The 18117-nt window shown below is 45.0% G+C and overlaps 2 protein-coding genes across 2 annotated transcripts in view; one reads left to right on the top strand and one right to left on the bottom strand.

The window, feature by feature from the left end:
- LOC140736287 (sialic acid-binding Ig-like lectin 6) overlaps window positions 1-16110 on the top strand; it is a 30223-nt gene extending 14113 nt beyond the window's left edge. The window contains exons 5-9 of the mRNA XM_073062257.1: window positions 401-682; window positions 6722-7015; window positions 9542-9638; window positions 14756-14837; window positions 15627-16110. Of these exons, the coding sequence (XP_072918358.1) occupies window positions 401-682; window positions 6722-7015; window positions 9542-9638; window positions 14756-14837; window positions 15627-15815 (944 nt within the window). The 3' untranslated portion in view covers window positions 15816-16110. The remainder of the gene's footprint in view (window positions 1-400; window positions 683-6721; window positions 7016-9541; window positions 9639-14755; window positions 14838-15626) is intronic.
- LOC140726636 (myelin-associated glycoprotein-like) overlaps window positions 1-18117 on the bottom strand; it is a 614100-nt gene that overhangs the window by 80378 nt on the left and 515605 nt on the right.

The following is an 18117-nucleotide window of genomic DNA, read 5'->3' as shown; positions in this document are numbered from 1 at the left end:
TGTGGCAATGACTTACACAGATTCACCACCCTCTGGCTAAAGAATTGTCTCCTCATCTGCTTTCCACATGGACATCCCTCTATTCTGAAGTTGTTCCCTCTGGTCCTCGACCTGCACACTACAGGAAACATTATCTCCACGTCCTCCCAGTATAGGCTTTCAATATTCACCAAGTTTCAATGAGATTCTTGTAAACTCATTCTTGTAAACTCCAGTGAGTATCGGCCCAGAGCCATCAAACACACCTCATACGTACAAGTCCAGAAAGACCTGTCTCCAACTCACTCCGTGATCCGTTGTTCCGTAGAAGTCCCAACAGGCCCCGCTCACTTTTAAAACTGATTTATGATCTTCTATTGCCTCAAAACTGTTGCACTGTTAACCATCTGTTTGTCTTTAGACGCCCCACAGAATCTCTTAATCACTTCTACCAACAGCGTGAACAATTCCTGGGTGAATATGAAGGAAGGGATTCCTACATCGATCCTCTGCTCTGTCCAGAGTTTCCCAGTGTCTAATCTAACGTGGAGACATCTCGGTGTCACACTGAACACAACAAGTTCCAGCAATGAACTGTGGCTGGAGTTTCCTCAGGTGACCCCCCAGCAGGCTGGAGTCTATCAGTGTGTGGCGGAGAATGAACACGGGACAGCGGAGAGGGCCATCACCCTCAGTGTGGAGTGTAAGTGGATGCATTGCTACATCTCTAAGTACAAATGCAAAGTCAGTGGACTATTTATCCTTTGATACACAATACACACTCAGGCACCGTCCAGACTAGACCAGATAAATCCGTAACCAAAGCTTTTTCTCTTTGTTTTGTCCCTCCGTCCACACTGAAATGGCATTTTCCTCCCCAGAAAATGGAGCTTTTCTACAACGCCCTCCAGAGTGTGTAAATTTGAAAATGTCGATCGGGCATAGTAATGTTGATGGGATACCCAGAGATTTTTTAAAACCCTGTCATGACATGCCCGAACAAATTGTGGCGGCAGCGCGGAATTTCATTGTTTTCTTGAACGCAACACCCCACACAACCTAACAATTTCAGAACAGATGGCAACAAGACTGAAGTTAGAAGAGTTAGAAATGTACTCACCAAATACTTTGACCCATAACTTACTGAATAATTAAGTACACTCACTTTGCCCTGTTTTCTCTCCTTGCTTCTTTGAAGGTGGTTTACTTATTTATGCAAGTACTTCTCTCACAATAGACGTGTAACAGCCTAATATAACATTGTATGGAAATACAAGATAACACTGGTGCAGACATGTTTTATACATTTAACAAGGTGCTTTATTAATGCAACAGAGTTAGTCAGTTTTTCAATGTTTGTCATCAGCCAGGTCATACTGTCCGTGAACTGTCGGTTGCCTCCATACGCTCCGGTATTTCTTTTTTTAGTTTTAAGTCCTTATGCATGAGAGCCAACAGCTGTCTGTCATTTGGCCGTTTCCTTTTATGTTTTTCTGGTCTTTTACTGCACAAACATGCACTTTCGCAGTGAGATTCGACACCAAACTTGTTGCTTGTTTTCTGTGGATGTATCCTGCGCAAGCCCAGTAGGAGGAGATTCACCCAAGTACCCATTTTAATGTGAACGGAGGTATTTTTAAAAACGCCTGGTGTGGATGCCTGTCGTTTTTAAATGAAACCAGCGATTTCAAAATTATCCGGTCTAGTGTGGATGTAGCTTCAGTGACCATTTTATTATGTACTTGAACACTTGCTCATTAATGCAAATATCTAATCAGTGAATCATGTGATGGCAACTCAGTGCATAAAAGCATACAGACATGGAAACATAGAAAATAGGTGCAGGAGCAGGCCATTTGGCCCTTCGAGCCTGCACCACCATTCAGCATGATCATGGCTGATCATCCAACTCAGAACCCTGTACCTGCTTTCTCTCCATACCCCCTGATCCCTTTAGCCACAAGGGCCATATCTAACCTCCTCTTAAATATAGCCAATGAACCGGCCTCAACTGTTTCCTGTGGCAGAGAATTCCACAGATTCACCACTCTCTGTGTGAAGAAGTTTTTCCTCATCTCGGTCCTAAAAGGCTTCCCCTTTATCCTTAAACTGTGACCCCTCGTTCTGGACTTCCCCAACATCGGAAACAATCTTCCTGCATCTTGCCTGTCCAATCCCTTTAGAATTTTATACGTTTCAATAAGATCCCCCATCAATCTTCCAAATTCCAGTGAGTGTAAGCCCAATCGATCCAGTCTTTCTTCATATGAAATTTCTGCCATCCCAGGAATCAATCTGGTGAACCTTCTTTGTACTCCCTCTATGGCAAGAATGTCTTTCCTCAGATTAGGGGACCAAAACGGCACACAATGCTCTAGGTGCGGTCTCACCAAGGCCTTGTACAACTGCAGTAGAACCTCCCTGCTCCTGTACTCAAATCCTTGCTATGAATGCCAGCATACCATTTGCCTTTTTCACCACCTGCTGTACCTGCATGCCCACTTTCAATGACTGGTGTACAATGACACCCAGGTCTCGTTGCACCTCCCCTTTTCCGAATTGGCCACCATTCAGATAATAATCTGTTGTCCTGTTCTTGCAACCAAAGTGGATAACCTCACACTTATCCACATTAAATTGCATCTGCCATGAATTTGCCCACTCACCTAACCTATCCAAGTCACCCTGCATCCTCTTAGCATCCTCTTCACAGCTAACACCACCGCCCAGCTTCGTGTCATCCGCAAACTTGGAGATGCTGCATTTAATTCCCTCGTCTAAATCATTAATATATATTGTAAACAACTGGGGTCCCAGCACTGAGCCTTGCGGTACCCCACTAGTCACTGCCTGCCATTCTGAAAAGGTCCCGTTTACTCCCACTCTTTGCTTCCTGTCTGCCAACCAATTCTCTATCCACATCAATACCATACCCCAATACCATGTGCTTTAAGTTTGCACACTAGTCTCCTGTGTGGGACCTTGTCAAAAGCTTTTTGAAAATCTAAATATACCACATCCACTGGCTCTCCCTATCCACTCTACTAGTTACATCTTCAAAAAATTCTATAAGATTCATCAGACATGATTTTCCTTTCACAAATCCATGCTGACTTTGTCCGATGATTTCACCTCTTTCCAAAGGTGCTGTTATCACATCTTTGATAACCGACTCTAGCATTTTCCCCACCACCGATTTCAGACTCACCGGTCTATAATTCCCCGGTTTTTCTCTCCCTCCTTTTTTAAAAAGTGGGGTTGCATTAGCCACCCTTCAATCCTCAGGAACTAATCCAGAATCTAAGGAGTTTTGAAAAATTATCACTAATGCATCCACTATTTCTTGGGTTACTTCCTTAAGCACTCTGGGATGCAGACCATCTGGCCCTCGGGATTTATCTGCCTTTAATCCCTTCAATTTATCTAACACCACTTCCTTACTAACATGTATTTCCCTCTGTTCCTCCATCTCACTAGACCCTCGGTCCCCTACTATTTCCGGAAGATTATGTCCTCCTGAGTGAAGACAGAACCAAAGTAGTTATTCAATTGGTCTGCCATGTCCTTGTTCCCTATGATCAATTCACCTGTTTCTGACTATAAGGGACCTTGTCTTCACCAATCTTTTTCTTTTCACATATCTATAAAAGCTTTTACAGTCAGTTTTTATGTTCCCTGCCAGCTTTCTCTCATAATCTTTTTTCCCTTTCCTAATTAAGCCCTTTGTCCTCCTCTGCTGGTCTCTGAATTTCTCCCAGTCCTCAGGTGTGCTGCTTTTTCTGGTTAATTTATATGTTTCTTCTTTGGACTTGATACTATCCCTTATTTCCCTTGTCAGCCACGGGTGCACTACCTTCCCTGGTTTATTCTTTTGCCAAACTGGGATGAACAATTGTTGTAGTTCATCCATGCGATCTTTAAATGCTTGCCATTGCATATCCACCATCAACCCTTTAAATATCATTTGCCAGTCTATCTTAGCTAATTCACATCTCATACCTTCAAAGTCACCCTTCTTTAAGTTCAGAACCTTTGTTTCTGAATTAACTATGTCACTCTCCATCTTAATGAAGAATTCCACCATATTATGGTCCCTCTTACTCAAGGGGCCTTGCACGACGAGATTGCTAACTAACCCTTCCTCATTGCTCAATACCTAATCTAGAATGGCCTGCTCTCTAGTTGGTTCCTCAACATTTTGGTTCAGAAAGCCATCCCGCATACATTCCAAGAAATCCTCTTCCTCAGCACCCTTACCAAATTGGTTCACCCAATCTATATGTAGATTGAAGTCACCCATTATAACTACTGTTCCTTTATTGCACGCATTTCTAATTTCCAGTTTAATGCCATCCCCAACCTCACTACTACTGTTAGGTGGCCTGTACACAACTCCCACCAGTGTTATGCAGCTCTACCCAAATCGATTCCACATCCTCCAGGCTAATGTCCTCCCTTTCTATTGCGTTAATCTCCTCTCTAACCAGCAACGCTACCCCACCTCCTTTTCCTTCCTGTCTATCCCTCCTGAATATTGAAAATCCCTGGATGTTGAGCTCCCAACCTTGGTCACCCTGGAGCCATGTCTGTGATCCCAACTATATCATATTCATTAATAACTATCTGCACATTCAATTCATCCACCTTGTTACAAATGTTCCTCGAATTGACGCACAAAGCCTTCAGGCTTGTTTTTACAACACTCTTAGCCCTTATACAATTATGTTGAAAAGTGGCCCTTTTTGCTTTTTGCCCTGGATTTGCCTGCCTGTCACCTTTACTTTTCACCTTACTACTTTTTGCATCTACCCTCATTTTACACCCCTCTGTCTCTCTGCACTTGTTCCCATCCCCCTGCCACATTCGTTTAAAGCCTCCTGAACAGCAGTAGCAAACACTCCCCCTAGGACATTGGTTCCAGTCCAGCCCAGGTGCAGACCGTCCTGTTTGTACCAGTCCCACCTCCCCCAGAACTGGTTCTAATGCCCCAGAAATTTGAATCCCTCCCCCTTGCACCATTTTTCAAGCCACATATTCATCTGAAATATCCTCCTATTTCTACTCTGACTAGCACGTGGCACTAGTAGTAATCCAGAGATTATTACCTTTGTGGTCCTACTTTTTAGTTTATCTCCTAACTCCCTAAATTCACCTTGTAGGACCTCATCCTGTTTTTTACCTATATCGTTGGTACCTATGTGCACCACGGCCACTGGCTGTTCACCCTCCCATTCCAGAATGTCCTGCAGCCACTCAGAGACATTCTTGACCCTTGCACCAGGGAGGCAACATACCATCCTGGAGTCTCGTTTGCGGCCGCAGAAACGCCTATCTATTCCCCTTACAATCGAATCCCCTACCACTATAGCTCTCTCACTCCTTTTCCTTCCCTCCTGTGCCGCAGAGCCACCCATGGTGCAATGAACTCAGCTGCTGCTGCCTTCCCTTGATGAGACACCTCCTCCAACAGTATCCAAAACAATATATCTGTTTAGGAGGGAGATGACCTCAGGGGACTCCTGCACTACCTGCCTACTGCTACGCTGTCTAGTGGCCACCCCTTCCCTTTCTGCCTGTGTAGCCTTTACCCGTGGTGTGGCCAACTCACTGAACGTGCTATTCATGACTTTCTCAGCGTCACGGATGCTCCAGTATGAATCCAATTGCAGGTCCAGATGCTCAATCTGGTCTGCCAGAAGCTGCAGTTGGACACACTTCCTGCACTTATAGTTGTCAGGGACACTGGAAGTATCCCTGATTTCCCACATGCTGCAGGATGAACAAACCACGGGGCTGATCTCAGCTGCCATGACCTACCCAATACTTGCCTCAACTTTTGAAACTATTTCCTTTGAAAGGAACTTACCCGTCCTTACCTCACTTGGAGTGAAGCTGGTTCACAGCCTCTGCTCACCGAAGCCTCTCGAGACAAGGCCTTCCTACCCTGTCTCCCTCTACTCCATCACCCGCTCCATCTAACTGTTCTCTTTAAATACTCCCGCTGCCTCACGGTCCAACTTACACGCGCTTGCACAGTCGTGCCCCCGTTAAACTGCCAAAGAAAATGACCTACTTCAACAAAGTGTTCTCTTTAAATACTCCTGCTGCCTCATGGTTAAGAGATTCTGTTGTGGTTCAGAGCAAATAGTGGAATGGGGGAGAAATGTGATCAAAGTGACTTTAACCATTCTCTGCAGGCCGACTTAGGAAATCCATAGAACAGTAACTGCTAGCTGTAAACAAACTGCAAATGCAGATATAAATAAGTCTTAATAAATAACTAGCATGAAGTAACAGAGTTCTTAAATGAGTGTAGCTATCCTCTTTTGTTGAAGAGCCTGATGATTTCAGGATCTGCTAATCTTCTAGAATTTTCACGCACCATAGTCTTTAGAGTTTATAGAGAATGGTGTGAAAAACAAACAGAGAAAAAAATCCATTGAGTGTCAGTTCTGTGGGTGAAAACACTTTGTTAATGAGAGAGGTCAGAGGAGAAAAGCCAGACTGGTTCAATCTGACAGGAAGGCGACAGTAACTCAAACAATCACACGTTACAGCAGTGATATGCAGAAGAGCATCTCTGAATGTGGAGAAGGGGGATCCAACGTATCAAAATGGAGACAGCCTCAGTTTACAGAGAATGGAAAGGGGGGTCTAACAGAGGACAGCTGATGCTTCAGAATAACACTGGACCATTACAATATATCAGTGCTACCAACATCTCCTGCCTGTTTCTTCCCAGATAAGCCTGAGATTTCTCAGGACTCAGGATGCACTCGGACTCCCGAGGTCATCACATGTGTGTGTGCGGCCAGATCAAACCCACCCGGAGAGCTCACCTGGCACCTCCCCCTCACCAACCTCAGCGGGAACCAGACACACGGTCGTTTCCAGACGTGGCAGGTGGCAGACGGGCAACTGGTGACTGGCTCGCTGACCTTGGGTGTGGGCGAGAGAGAAGAGGATGTGACCGCCTTCTGTACAGTCCGAAACCAGCATGGAGAGGTCATGTTCACAGTGTCCCTGTGGATGAAAGGTGAGGATATCTCTGAGAAATATTCTCCATTCTGCGGAGTGCAGCCTTAACCTCAGCAATTCACTCCAACCTCCACTCGAGCTCCACTGAGCAAAGTCCACCTTCCCTTCTGGAGGGATGGGGAAAATCGCACGGCCAGATGGGAGTTTACGCCAGAGTCTGAACCCCACCAGTGGTCATCGTCACATTGCTAGTCATGGGATCTTGCTGTGTACAGATTGCTACCCTGCTTCCCTTGGGACCAGATCACAAGCTGAGGAACACATTGGGATGGTGAAATGGGAATCACACTGTTCACTCTCCTTTAAGACCCCACTGCCTTTATCCAAGGACTAGGATTTTCACATGGATCTCTCTCTCCAGCAAAATGTTGGCACTGAAAAGCCGAATGTCCTGGATATTACATTAGAATCAGAATCAGAATCAGGTCCAATATCAGTGGCACATGCTGTCAAATGTGTTGTTTTGTGGCAGGACTACATGTCAATATGCAATAGAATATCTACAAATTACAATAAGAAATATATATGCAGTGCCTATAAAAAGTATTCACCCCCCCCCCCCTTGGAAGTTTACATGTTTTATTGTTTTACAACACTGGATCACAGTAGATTTAATTTGGCATTTTTTGACACTGATCAACAGGAAAAGACTCTTTCATGTCAAAGTGAAAATGGATCTTTACAAAGTGATATAAATTACTTACAAATATAAAACACAAAATAATTGATTGCATAAGTATTCACCCCCTTCAAGTCAGTATTTAGTAGATGCACCTTTGACAGCAATTACAGCCTTCAGTCTGTGTGTATTGGTCTCTTTCAGAGAGGCACATCTGGACACTGCAATTTTTCCCTATTCTTCCTTACAGAACTGCTCACCGTTTGTCTGACTTCATGGGAATCGTGATTATACCACAATTTTTCAGTCCAGCCATAAATTCTCAACTATATTGAGGTCCGTACTGTGACATTGCCACAACAGGACATGAACATTATTGTTCTTAATCCATTCCTGCGTAGTTTTGGCTTTATGCTTGGGGTCTTTGTCTTGCTGGGAAACAAATTTTCTCCCAGACCCAGTTCTCTTGCAGACTGCATCAGGTTTTCCAACAGGATTCCCCTGTACTTTGCTGCAATGATTTTACCCTCTGCCTTCCAAACCTACCAGGGCCTGCTGCAGTGAAGCATCCCCACAGCGTGATGCAGGCACTGCCATGTTTCACTGTAGGGATGGTGCGTATTCATGATGTGCAGTGTCTGGCTTACGTCAACAATAGCATTGATTCTGATGGCCAAAATGTTCAATTTTGGTTTCATCACACGATAGAACCTTCTTCTACCTGACTTCAGAGTCTCCCACATGCCTTCCAGCAAACTCTAGCTGTGATTTCATGTGAGTTTCTTTTCAACAGTGGCCTTTGTTTGCCGTTCTCCCATACGCTGAAACTGGTGAAGTACCCGGGCAACAGTTGTTGTATGCACAATCTCTCCTATCACAGCCACTGAAGCTTGTAACTCCTCCAGAGTTGTCATAGGTCTCTTGGTGGCCTCCCTCACTACTCTTCTTCTTGCACGGTTACTCACTTTTTGAAGACATCCTGCTCCAGGCAGATTTACAGCTGTGCCATATTCTTTCTATTTCTCGATGACTGATTTAACTGTTCTCCAAAGGATAGTCAGTGACTTGGAAATTTTATTGTATCCTACTCCTGACTTGTACTTTTCAATAACCCTATCAAGGAGTTGCTTGGAGCATTCTTTTGTCTTCATGGTGTAGTTTTTGCCAGCCCCCTGACTCACAAGCAGGTGGACATTCCTGGTTCAGGTGTATTTTTTTACCACAATTAATTAAAGTACTTTGATTGTACAGGTCTCCAAAAACATATGTCCATGTAACTAACGATGTGACTTCCAAAACCAGTTGGCTGCACCAGTGATGATTTGTTGTGCTGTGTTAAAGAGGGGTGAATACTAATGCAATCAATAATTTTGTGTTTTGAATTTGCAATTAATTTAGATCACTTTGCAGAGATCTGTTTTCATTTTGACATGAAAGAGTTTTTTTTCTATTGATTAGTGTCAAAAAGCCAAATTAAATCCACAGTGAATCAATGTTGTAAAACAATAAAAGATGAATACTTTTTATAGGCACAGTATATATTTATAGAAAGTAAATTATATAAGTTGTACAAAGAGAGACCAAAATAGTGAAAAGAGTCATGAGGCAGTGGCAGTGAAGATGAAACTGTTCCTCACACATGAATGTGTGTCTTCTACTTCCTCCTTGATGGCCACAATGTGAAGAAGTCATATCGTGTATGGTGGGGTCTATAATGATGCCTATTTGAGGCTTCAACTTTTGAAGATGATTTAGGTACTAAAGAGGCAGGTGACCATGATGCTGCTGAGTTTGCAACTTTCTACAGCTTTTTTCAATCCTGGGCAGTAGCCTGTTCATAAATCAGAAAGGGTTTGACTTGTACAGTGGACTACGCTGAAGCTGTCCTGTTGCTTGATGTTACAGGTGGGGTCTCTGCTGTTTGGATCACAGTGTTACTCACGAGCAGTGTCATTCCCAGTATGCTACTGGCTGGGTTCTTCATCTCCAGGTACATCCAGAAGTAAGTCCAGATGAACGTTCAAGTTCAGTTTTATTGTCATTTCAATTGTATACATTTATACCGTCAAATGAAACATCGTTCCCTGGAGGGTATACAACACAGTGCATATAACACACACAGCACATAAAACAACATTACCACAAATAAGTTAACAAATAGTAAAATAGATTCTATAAGATTGACATTGACCATAAGGTGCATTTACGACACTTCATAAGTGATGAGACCTGGGTGGTGTCAGGGAGTTCAGTGGTGGGGAAGAAGCTGGTTCCCATCCTAACAGTCCTTCTCATAATGCTACGGTTCCTCCTGCCTGATGGTGGGGTGCTGGGGTGGTTAAAGATGGTCAAAGAGATTGTGAGACGGATGGGAGGGATCCTTGACAATCCTAAGGGTCCTGATAAACATTTTGGATGGGTGGAAGAGATACCCCGATGATCATCTCAGCAGCCCTTGTAATCCTTTGTCGGGTCTTGTGGTCAGATGCTTTTCAATTGCCATAGCAGACGGTGATACAGCTGGTCAGGACACTCTCGATGGAGCTCCTGTTAAGAATGGTTAGAATAGAGGGAGAAAGTAGCCTCGCGCACCTCAATCTCTTTTGGAAATGGAGACATGTTGTGCATTCTTGACGAAAGAGATGGTGTTGCGGGGCCAGGTGAAACTATACGTGAGAAATGCTCAGCTTCTGTTCAAATCCTACCCTCTGCTAACACGAGGAAATCTGCAGATGCTGGAAATTCAAGCAACACACACAAAATGCTGGTGGAACACAGCAGGCCAGGCAGCATCTATAGGGAGAAGCGCTACTGACATTTCGGGCTGAGACCCTTTGTCAGCACTAACTGAAGGGAACGACAGTAAGAGATTTGAAAGTAGGAGGGGGAGGGGAAAATGCAAAATGTTAGGAGAAGACCGGAGGGGGTGGGGTGAAGCTGAGAGCCAGAAAAGTGATTGGCCAAAGGGATACAGAGCTAGAGAAGGGAAAGGATCATGGGACAGGAGGCCTAGGGAGAAAGAAAGGGGGAGGGGAGCACCAGAGGGGAGATGAAGAACAGGCAGAGTGATGGACAGAGAGAGAGAGAAAAAAAGGGGGGGGGGGGAAAAAACCAAAAAAAAACCCTAAATATATCATAGATGGGGCAAGAAGGGGAGGAGGGGCATTAATGGAAGTTAGAGAAGTCAATGTTCATGCAATCAGGTTGGAGGCTACCCAGCCGGTATATAAGGTGTTGTTCCTCCAACCTGAGTGTGGCTTCATCTTGACAGTAGAGGAGGCCATGGATAGATATATCAGAATGAAAATGAGACGTGGAATTAAAATGTGTGGCCACTGGGAGATCCTGCTTTCTCTGGTGGACAGAGCATAGGTGTTCAGTGAAACGGTCTCCCAGTCTGCGTCGGATCTCACCGATAAATAAAAGGCCACACCGGGAGCACCGGACACAGTATACCACACCAGCCGACTCACAGGTGAAGTGTCGCCTCACCTGGAGTGGTGGTGAGGGAGGAAGTGTAAGGGCAGGTGTAGCACTTGTTCCACTTACAAGGATAAGAGCCAGGAGGGAGATCGGTGGGAAGGGATGGGGGGGATGAATGGACAAGGGAGTCGCGTAGGGAGCAATCCCTGCACCTGTGTCTGCTGTCTGCCTGTGCCCAGCTTCGATTGGGTCTGCATCTGTTCCTGTCGCTGTTGCCTCTACTTACCAGCTTAAGTTCATTGTTACATCCTCAATCTCTTCATGAAATACAGACATGCTGTGCTTTCTTGACTAAAGAGATGGTGTTGCGGGACCAAGTGAAATTGTAGGTGAGGAATACTCAGCCTCTATTCCAGCAGACACAGGAGGAAAGCGATCAGCATAACCAGAGATGCTACACATCCCGGCCACTCCCTGTTTGACCCGCTGCCGTGCAGCAAAAGGTTCAGGACACTAAAAACTAGAACAAATAGACTGAGGAACAGCTTCTACCCCAGAGCTGTGGCCTCCATCACACCACTCCCACAGAGCAATGACTGAAAATGTGAGCACACACAAGGACTCAAATACTTGCACTAATGGCACTTTTTTGCATTACTGTGATATTCTGGTGCTGCTGCAACTTATTTTCTGCTACTTATCTATTTAATACTTTTTTTTACTACTGTCTTGTTTTTATCTACCACTTTATTTAATTGCCTGAGAAGAAGCTAAACAGAGTTTCATTATACTTATGTATAATGACAATAAAGATCATTCAATTCAAATCCTACCCTCTGCTGTCTGTCTGTGGGTGACTGCTTCACCGGGTCTGTGTCTGTTCCTGTCCTTGTCTCCCCTACTGACTAGCTACCAACAAACATTCACGTTCATTGTTAGATCCTACATTCTGGTGTACACTGCCTATGAAAAGTATTCACCCTGCTTGGAAGTGTTCATGTTTTATTGTTTTACAACATTGAATCACAGTACATTTAATTTGGCTTTTTTTTTGACACAGATCAACAGAAAAATACTCTTACGTGTCAAATTGAAAACATACCTCTACTAAGTGATCTAAACTTACAGATGTAAAACACAGGATAAGTGATTGCAGAAGTATTCACCTCCTTTAAGTCGATTCTTAGTAGATACAACTTTGGCAACAACTACAGCCTTGAGTCTGTGTGGATAGGGCTCTTTCAGCTTTGCACATCTGGACACTGCAATCCTTCCCCATTCTTCAACTGCTCAAGGTCTGTCAGATTGCATGGGGATCATGAGTGAAAATCTCTTTTCTAGTCCAGCCACAAACTTTCAAATGGATTGAGGTCTGGACTCTGACTTGGCCTCTCCAGGACATTACATTTGTTTTTAAACCATTCCTGTGTGGCTTTGGCTTTATGCTTGGGGTCATTGTCTTGCTGGAAAGCAAATCTTCTCCCAAGACCCAGTTCTCCTGGGAAATCAGTGTTCCTGTATTTTGCTGCATTCATTTTACCCTCTACCTTCACAAGCCTTGCAGGGCTTGCTGCAGTGAAGCATCCCCTCAGCATGTTACAGCCACCACCATGTTTCATGGTAGGGATGGTGCTTTCTGATGTGGCTTTTGGCTTAAGCCAAACATAGCGTTTAGTCTGATGGCCACCAAGTTCACTTTGGTTTCAATCTAACATAGAACCTTTTTCCAGCTGACTTCAGAGACTCCCACATGCCTTCTAGCCAATGCTAGCTGAGATTTCATGTGAGCTTTTCTCAACAGTAGCTTTCTCTTTGCCACTCTCCCATAAAGCTGGGACTGGTGAAGTACCTGGGCAACAGTTGTTGTTTGCGCAGTCTCTCCCATCTCAGCTACTGAAGCTTGCAACTCCTCCTGAGTTGTCACAGGTCTCTTGGTGGCCTTCCTCACTAGTCCCCTTCTTGCACAGTCACTCAGGTTTTTGAGGATGGCCTGCTGAGGCAGATTTACAGATGTGCCATATCCTTTCTATTTCTTGATGATTAATTTAACTGTTCTCCAAAGGATATTCAGTGACATGGACATGTTCTTTTATCCATCTTCTTTTATCTTGTGCTTTTCAATAACCTTGTCACAAAGTTGCTTGGAGTGTTCCTTTGTCTTCATGGAGTAGTTTTTGCCAGGATACTGACTCACCAGCAGTTGGAGCTTCCAGATACAGGTGTATTTTTACTACAATCAATTGAAACACCTTGACCGTACACAGGATTCCAAAAGCACATCTCCATATAACTAATGATGTGACTCCTGAAACCATCTGGTGGCACCAGTGATGATCTGGTGGTCATTTTAAAGGGGGGGGGGGTAAATACTTATGCAATCAGTTATTTTGTGTTTTATATTTGTAATTTTGTAGAGATCTATTTTCACCTTGACACGAAATTCTTTTTTTATTGATTAGTGTCAAGAGAAACAAATTAAATTCAAATGATACAATGCTGAAAAAAATTGAACACTAAAACTTCTGGGGAGGGGTTAATACGTTTTAGAGACACTGTATACTACAATCAAATGAAACAGCTTGAGTATACGCAGGTCTCCAAAACCAGATCTCCACTTTACTAATTATGTGACATCTGAAACCAATAGGGGGGACCAATCACGATTTGGTGTGTCATATTATAGGGGGTGAATACTTATGCAATCAATTATTTTGTGTTTTATATTTATAATTAATCTTGATCACTTTGTAGAGATCTGTTTTGCATCTTGACATGAAAGAGTCCTTTTCTGCTGCTCAATCAAAAAGACAAATTAAATCCACTGTGATTCAGTGTTGTAAAACAACAAAACATGAAAACTTCCAAGGGGTTGAAAAGTTTTATAGGCACTGTATATGCTGTGGTCATTAGCAGCAGCACTGTACTTTACAGACAGGACAAAATAATTCATTTAGAGACACAGCACGGAACAGGCCCTTCATTCCCAAACCCGAGCCGATCACAGGACAATTTAAAATGACCAATTAAGCTTCTAACTGGTACGTCTTTAGAATGTAGGAGGAAACCAGAGCACCTGAAGGAATCCACGTTGTCACGGGGAGGATGTCCATGGTGTCTGTATGTTATACATAACTTACATGATAAAATAAACCAACCTAAACAAAGGGAGCTCCAGATCCAAAAGCACAATGAGCGAGACTGGGAATTCCCTGCCTCCCAGTCTGGTCCTTGTCATCCCGTGGTCACACAGTGCCCGGGGGTCACACCTTGATCAGTGGTCAGTTGTCAGCACCACAGGTGAGGCGTCCAAACCAAGAAGGAAACTATTAAACTTTCAGATATATTTCCTCTATCTGTCTCTCATGGGTGGAGGAGGGTTAAGGGAGGTGATGGGAAAGGGGAAGCGGGTGGAGGAGGGTTATGGGAGGCGATGGGAAAGGGGAAGCGGGTGGAGGAGGATCGGGAGAAGGGAAGGGAGAGGGTGGGGAAAGAGGGGAGAAGGGAAGGAAGGGGGTGAGGAAAGAGGGGAGAAGGGAAGGAGGATGGAGGAGGAGGGGCAGAGTGGTGCCACTCCACAGCCTCAGTGGAGGATGTTGTATCAGACGGTCTGGATGTCACAGTGAGGCGGGATCGGGGTGTGGATTAAGCTGACACTCTGATGTTCTGTAACCTTGGGCCAAACTTCTGCTGTTCCAGACGGGATGCACGGACCAAGGAGAGAGCCTTGGAGATCCTGGACAGCACCGTCAGCTCCAGTCCACACTTGACCGCACCTCAGGTACAGGTCAGAGCTCAGTCCAGTAAAGGGCAGGACACCGGGAGCACAGCGCTGCGGGAGGGACATTGAGGGGGGAGTGTTGCACTATGGGGAGATGCTCACAGACTACCATGGTTTGGTTTTGGAGCATGGATGAGTGAATGAGAGGAAGGGAAGGAGCAAAAGTGAGGGAGGAATAGAGGAGGAATGAGGGAGGAATGAGATGGAGGAAGCATAAGGGAGTGAGAAAGAGAGATAAGAGATGGAAAGAGAGAGGAACAAGAGAGTGAATGAATGAAATAGACAAAGCTGAGAGACTCGCAGTGAACTGGGAGATGAGAGAGTAACTGAAAGAGAAGAAATGAGGGAGGGGAGTGGGAAAGAACAAGAGGATTGTGTTCACAACAGGGTTCCAACTTGTTAGTCAGAGCCTGTTATTCACTAGTCAGTGTTCGCAGCATTTAAATATCTTCGTCCTCAGTGTTCAAAGTAGATTTATTATCAAAGTACACCACATTCTATCCTGAGATTCATTTTCTTGTGGGCTTTCACAATAAAAACTAAGGAAACAAACAGAATCAATTAAAACTCCACACATCATCGATGCAAACAGCTAATGTGCAAACGACAACACTCTGCAAATAGAAAATAAAAAGTAACAATAAACAAATAAGTAATAAATATTGGGAACCTGAGTTGTAGAGTCCTTGGAAGTAATTCCAGAGGTTGTGGAATTAGTTTTGTGATGGGGTGTGAGCAGTTCAATGGTGTTTGATGAAGAATTGAGATTTGCTTTTATTTCTGCCCCAGGACACGGAGAGGCAGAGGACGAGCCAGATCCCACTGGAAGTTTCATCAGTAATGCCCGTTGGACAGGGGGAGGAGTGTGGCCCGGTGTACGCCAACCTGCGGGAGCTACCTGGTGGTGGGGGTCCTGTTCGCAGGGGGGAGACGGTCGTTTACGCACCTTTGCACTTCCAGTCAATCGGGCCAGCTTGAGGGGTCACAGCGCTGGTGGGTGGGGAGGGGGGGAGGTTGGGGAGAGAGCCTTCTGGTTCTCCGGGAGATGGCCAGTGCTGTAGGGAACATTGCAGCCAACTACACAGCAGGATCCCACAGAGCACTGGGTCCCACAGACCCAGGTTACCACCTACTTTCTAATCATGTTCATTCATATCAAGGGAAACTGGAGACTCGCTGATTCAGACAAATAAAATCACATTGCTTCTGTTTACGTCACTGTGCTGGGTGCACAGTGAAGAGATAGAATCGCTCAGGGAATGCCACTCAAGAGTGGGGGGAGCTATTCAGGGGGGAGTACAGTGGGAGGGATGGTGAAGAGGATGCGCCACATTGTGGAAAGGGTGGGGAGGAGGGAGCACTACGTTGTGGGAGGAGAGGTAAGGAGATTTGAAGGAATCTATTGAGGGGGGAGAACAGTGGATCACTGTTGGGAAGAAGGACCTTGGTTCCCATCAGCTGAGGGGTGGGGGGCCATGGCCAGTATTCATCGGTCTACTTAGAGACGATTTGTGTCACCCTCGCTGCTGTGGACTGATTACCACATTCTCCACGTGACATCAGTGAGCGGACTTCAAGACATCTGAGTCCTGGGGGTGGGGGGTTGTGGGGATAAATTAGGACTGTCCCAGAGGGCTGCTAGGTCCCTCCACCAGGTTACCTTCTCATGTTGGAGTCACAGACAGAGGCAGAATAACTGGGTCTGTGAGGAGGACAGAGAACATGTGGGGGTGTGGAGTGGGTGTAATGTACAAACACGTGAGTGGGCCCAGACTCTGCAGCTCCAATATCATTTGGGACAAATCTCTTCACTGTGCACAGGTTGCTGATGGTTACAACGCAGGTACGCTGGGCATGTGAAGGGAAACACTGCATTGGCACTAATTGTATGGGGATCCACATTCAAGGACAGAGATATCTTGCCAAAATCATACACAGTCCTGAAACATTGACCTGTTCCTCCTTGCACTGAAGGTGCCTGGATGGTTGAAATATCGCAGCCAGCTCTGGGCTCCGTGTGAAGGGGAGTCTACCCGTGGGGTAGTGGGGGCTCAGACACTGCCTGTGTTCAGTGATTGAACTGATTTGTTGGATATGAATGGAATCAGCGGGCATGGGGTTGGGGAGGGAAGTGGCGATCAGGTCAATAATCAGTCATATTCATTGAATAATGGAACAGAGACGATCTTGTCCTGATATTACAGGTTATGTGTTCTTCTGCTGCTGTAACTCATCCACTTCAAGTTTCTACCTTTGCGCACACAGAGATGTTGTTCTGCACACCACTGTTGCTACTGATGGTGATTTGAGCTACTGTCGCCTTCCTGTCAGCTGAATCAGTCTGCCCATTCTTCTCTGAGTCTCTCATTAACAAGGCATTTTCCCACAAAATTGCAGCTCACCAGTTTTTATTTTTTGTTTGCTTGTTTTCACACCACACGCTGTAAACTCTAGAGACCGTTGTACATGAAAATCCCAGGAGATCAGCAGGGTCTGAGATACTCAAACCACCCTGTCTGGCACCAACAATTATTCCACAGTCAGTCACTTAGATCACATTTCTTCACCACTCTGATGTTTGGTATGAACCTGTTGACCATGTCTGGATGCTTTTAAGCATGAAGTTGCTGCCAGATGATTGGATGTCCCTAATAAAGTAATCACTGAGTGCATGTTCCATAGAGGATTTCTCTAATGTGACATTTATTAAGAGTGGGAGTAAGCACAGCTCCCTGTGTCCGTGTTTCTAATGTCAACACGTCACACTGCCTGAGCACACTCCCACCTGGGACAACTTCTGTTGAAATGTGCTCAGTGAAGCAGAACACATGCTTCAGTCCGACGACTATGCATTTTCTCTCTCAGCCACAGCCCGTCCAGTTTATGTGGTTTTGGGCACTGTGTGATGCGCTCAATGCCAAAGTCAAAGTCAGTATTTTTTATCAATGGCCTCGATGGTGGGGGGTCTTTGATGATGAATGCTGGTTTCTTTTGGCAGCACTCCATGTAAACGTGCCCATTGGTGTGTGATTAATCACAGCATTGAGAGATGTTGCCTCTTGCTGAGAGTTTGCAATTGCTTATTGATGGACAGAGCCACCCTTGTGTGACCAGAAGTATGTACCAGGCATATGGGTGTTGTCCCAGGGGCAACTTGACAAGGGGCACCTTGTCCAGGCCGCTACAAAGGGTGTTGGTGTCGGAGGAGAGGTGAGGAAAAGTGAGTGAGTTACATTAATCGTACCATGGGATAGAAGCCAGGTTGATCACTTCCAAGGGA

The sequence above is a fragment of the Hemitrygon akajei genome, chromosome 1, assembly GCF_048418815.1.
Source record: "Hemitrygon akajei chromosome 1, sHemAka1.3, whole genome shotgun sequence".
NCBI classification, from domain to species: Eukaryota; Metazoa; Chordata; class Chondrichthyes; order Myliobatiformes; family Dasyatidae; genus Hemitrygon; species Hemitrygon akajei.
Note: the sequence above shows the minus strand (reverse complement) of the source record. Positions and strands in the feature narration are given on the sequence as shown.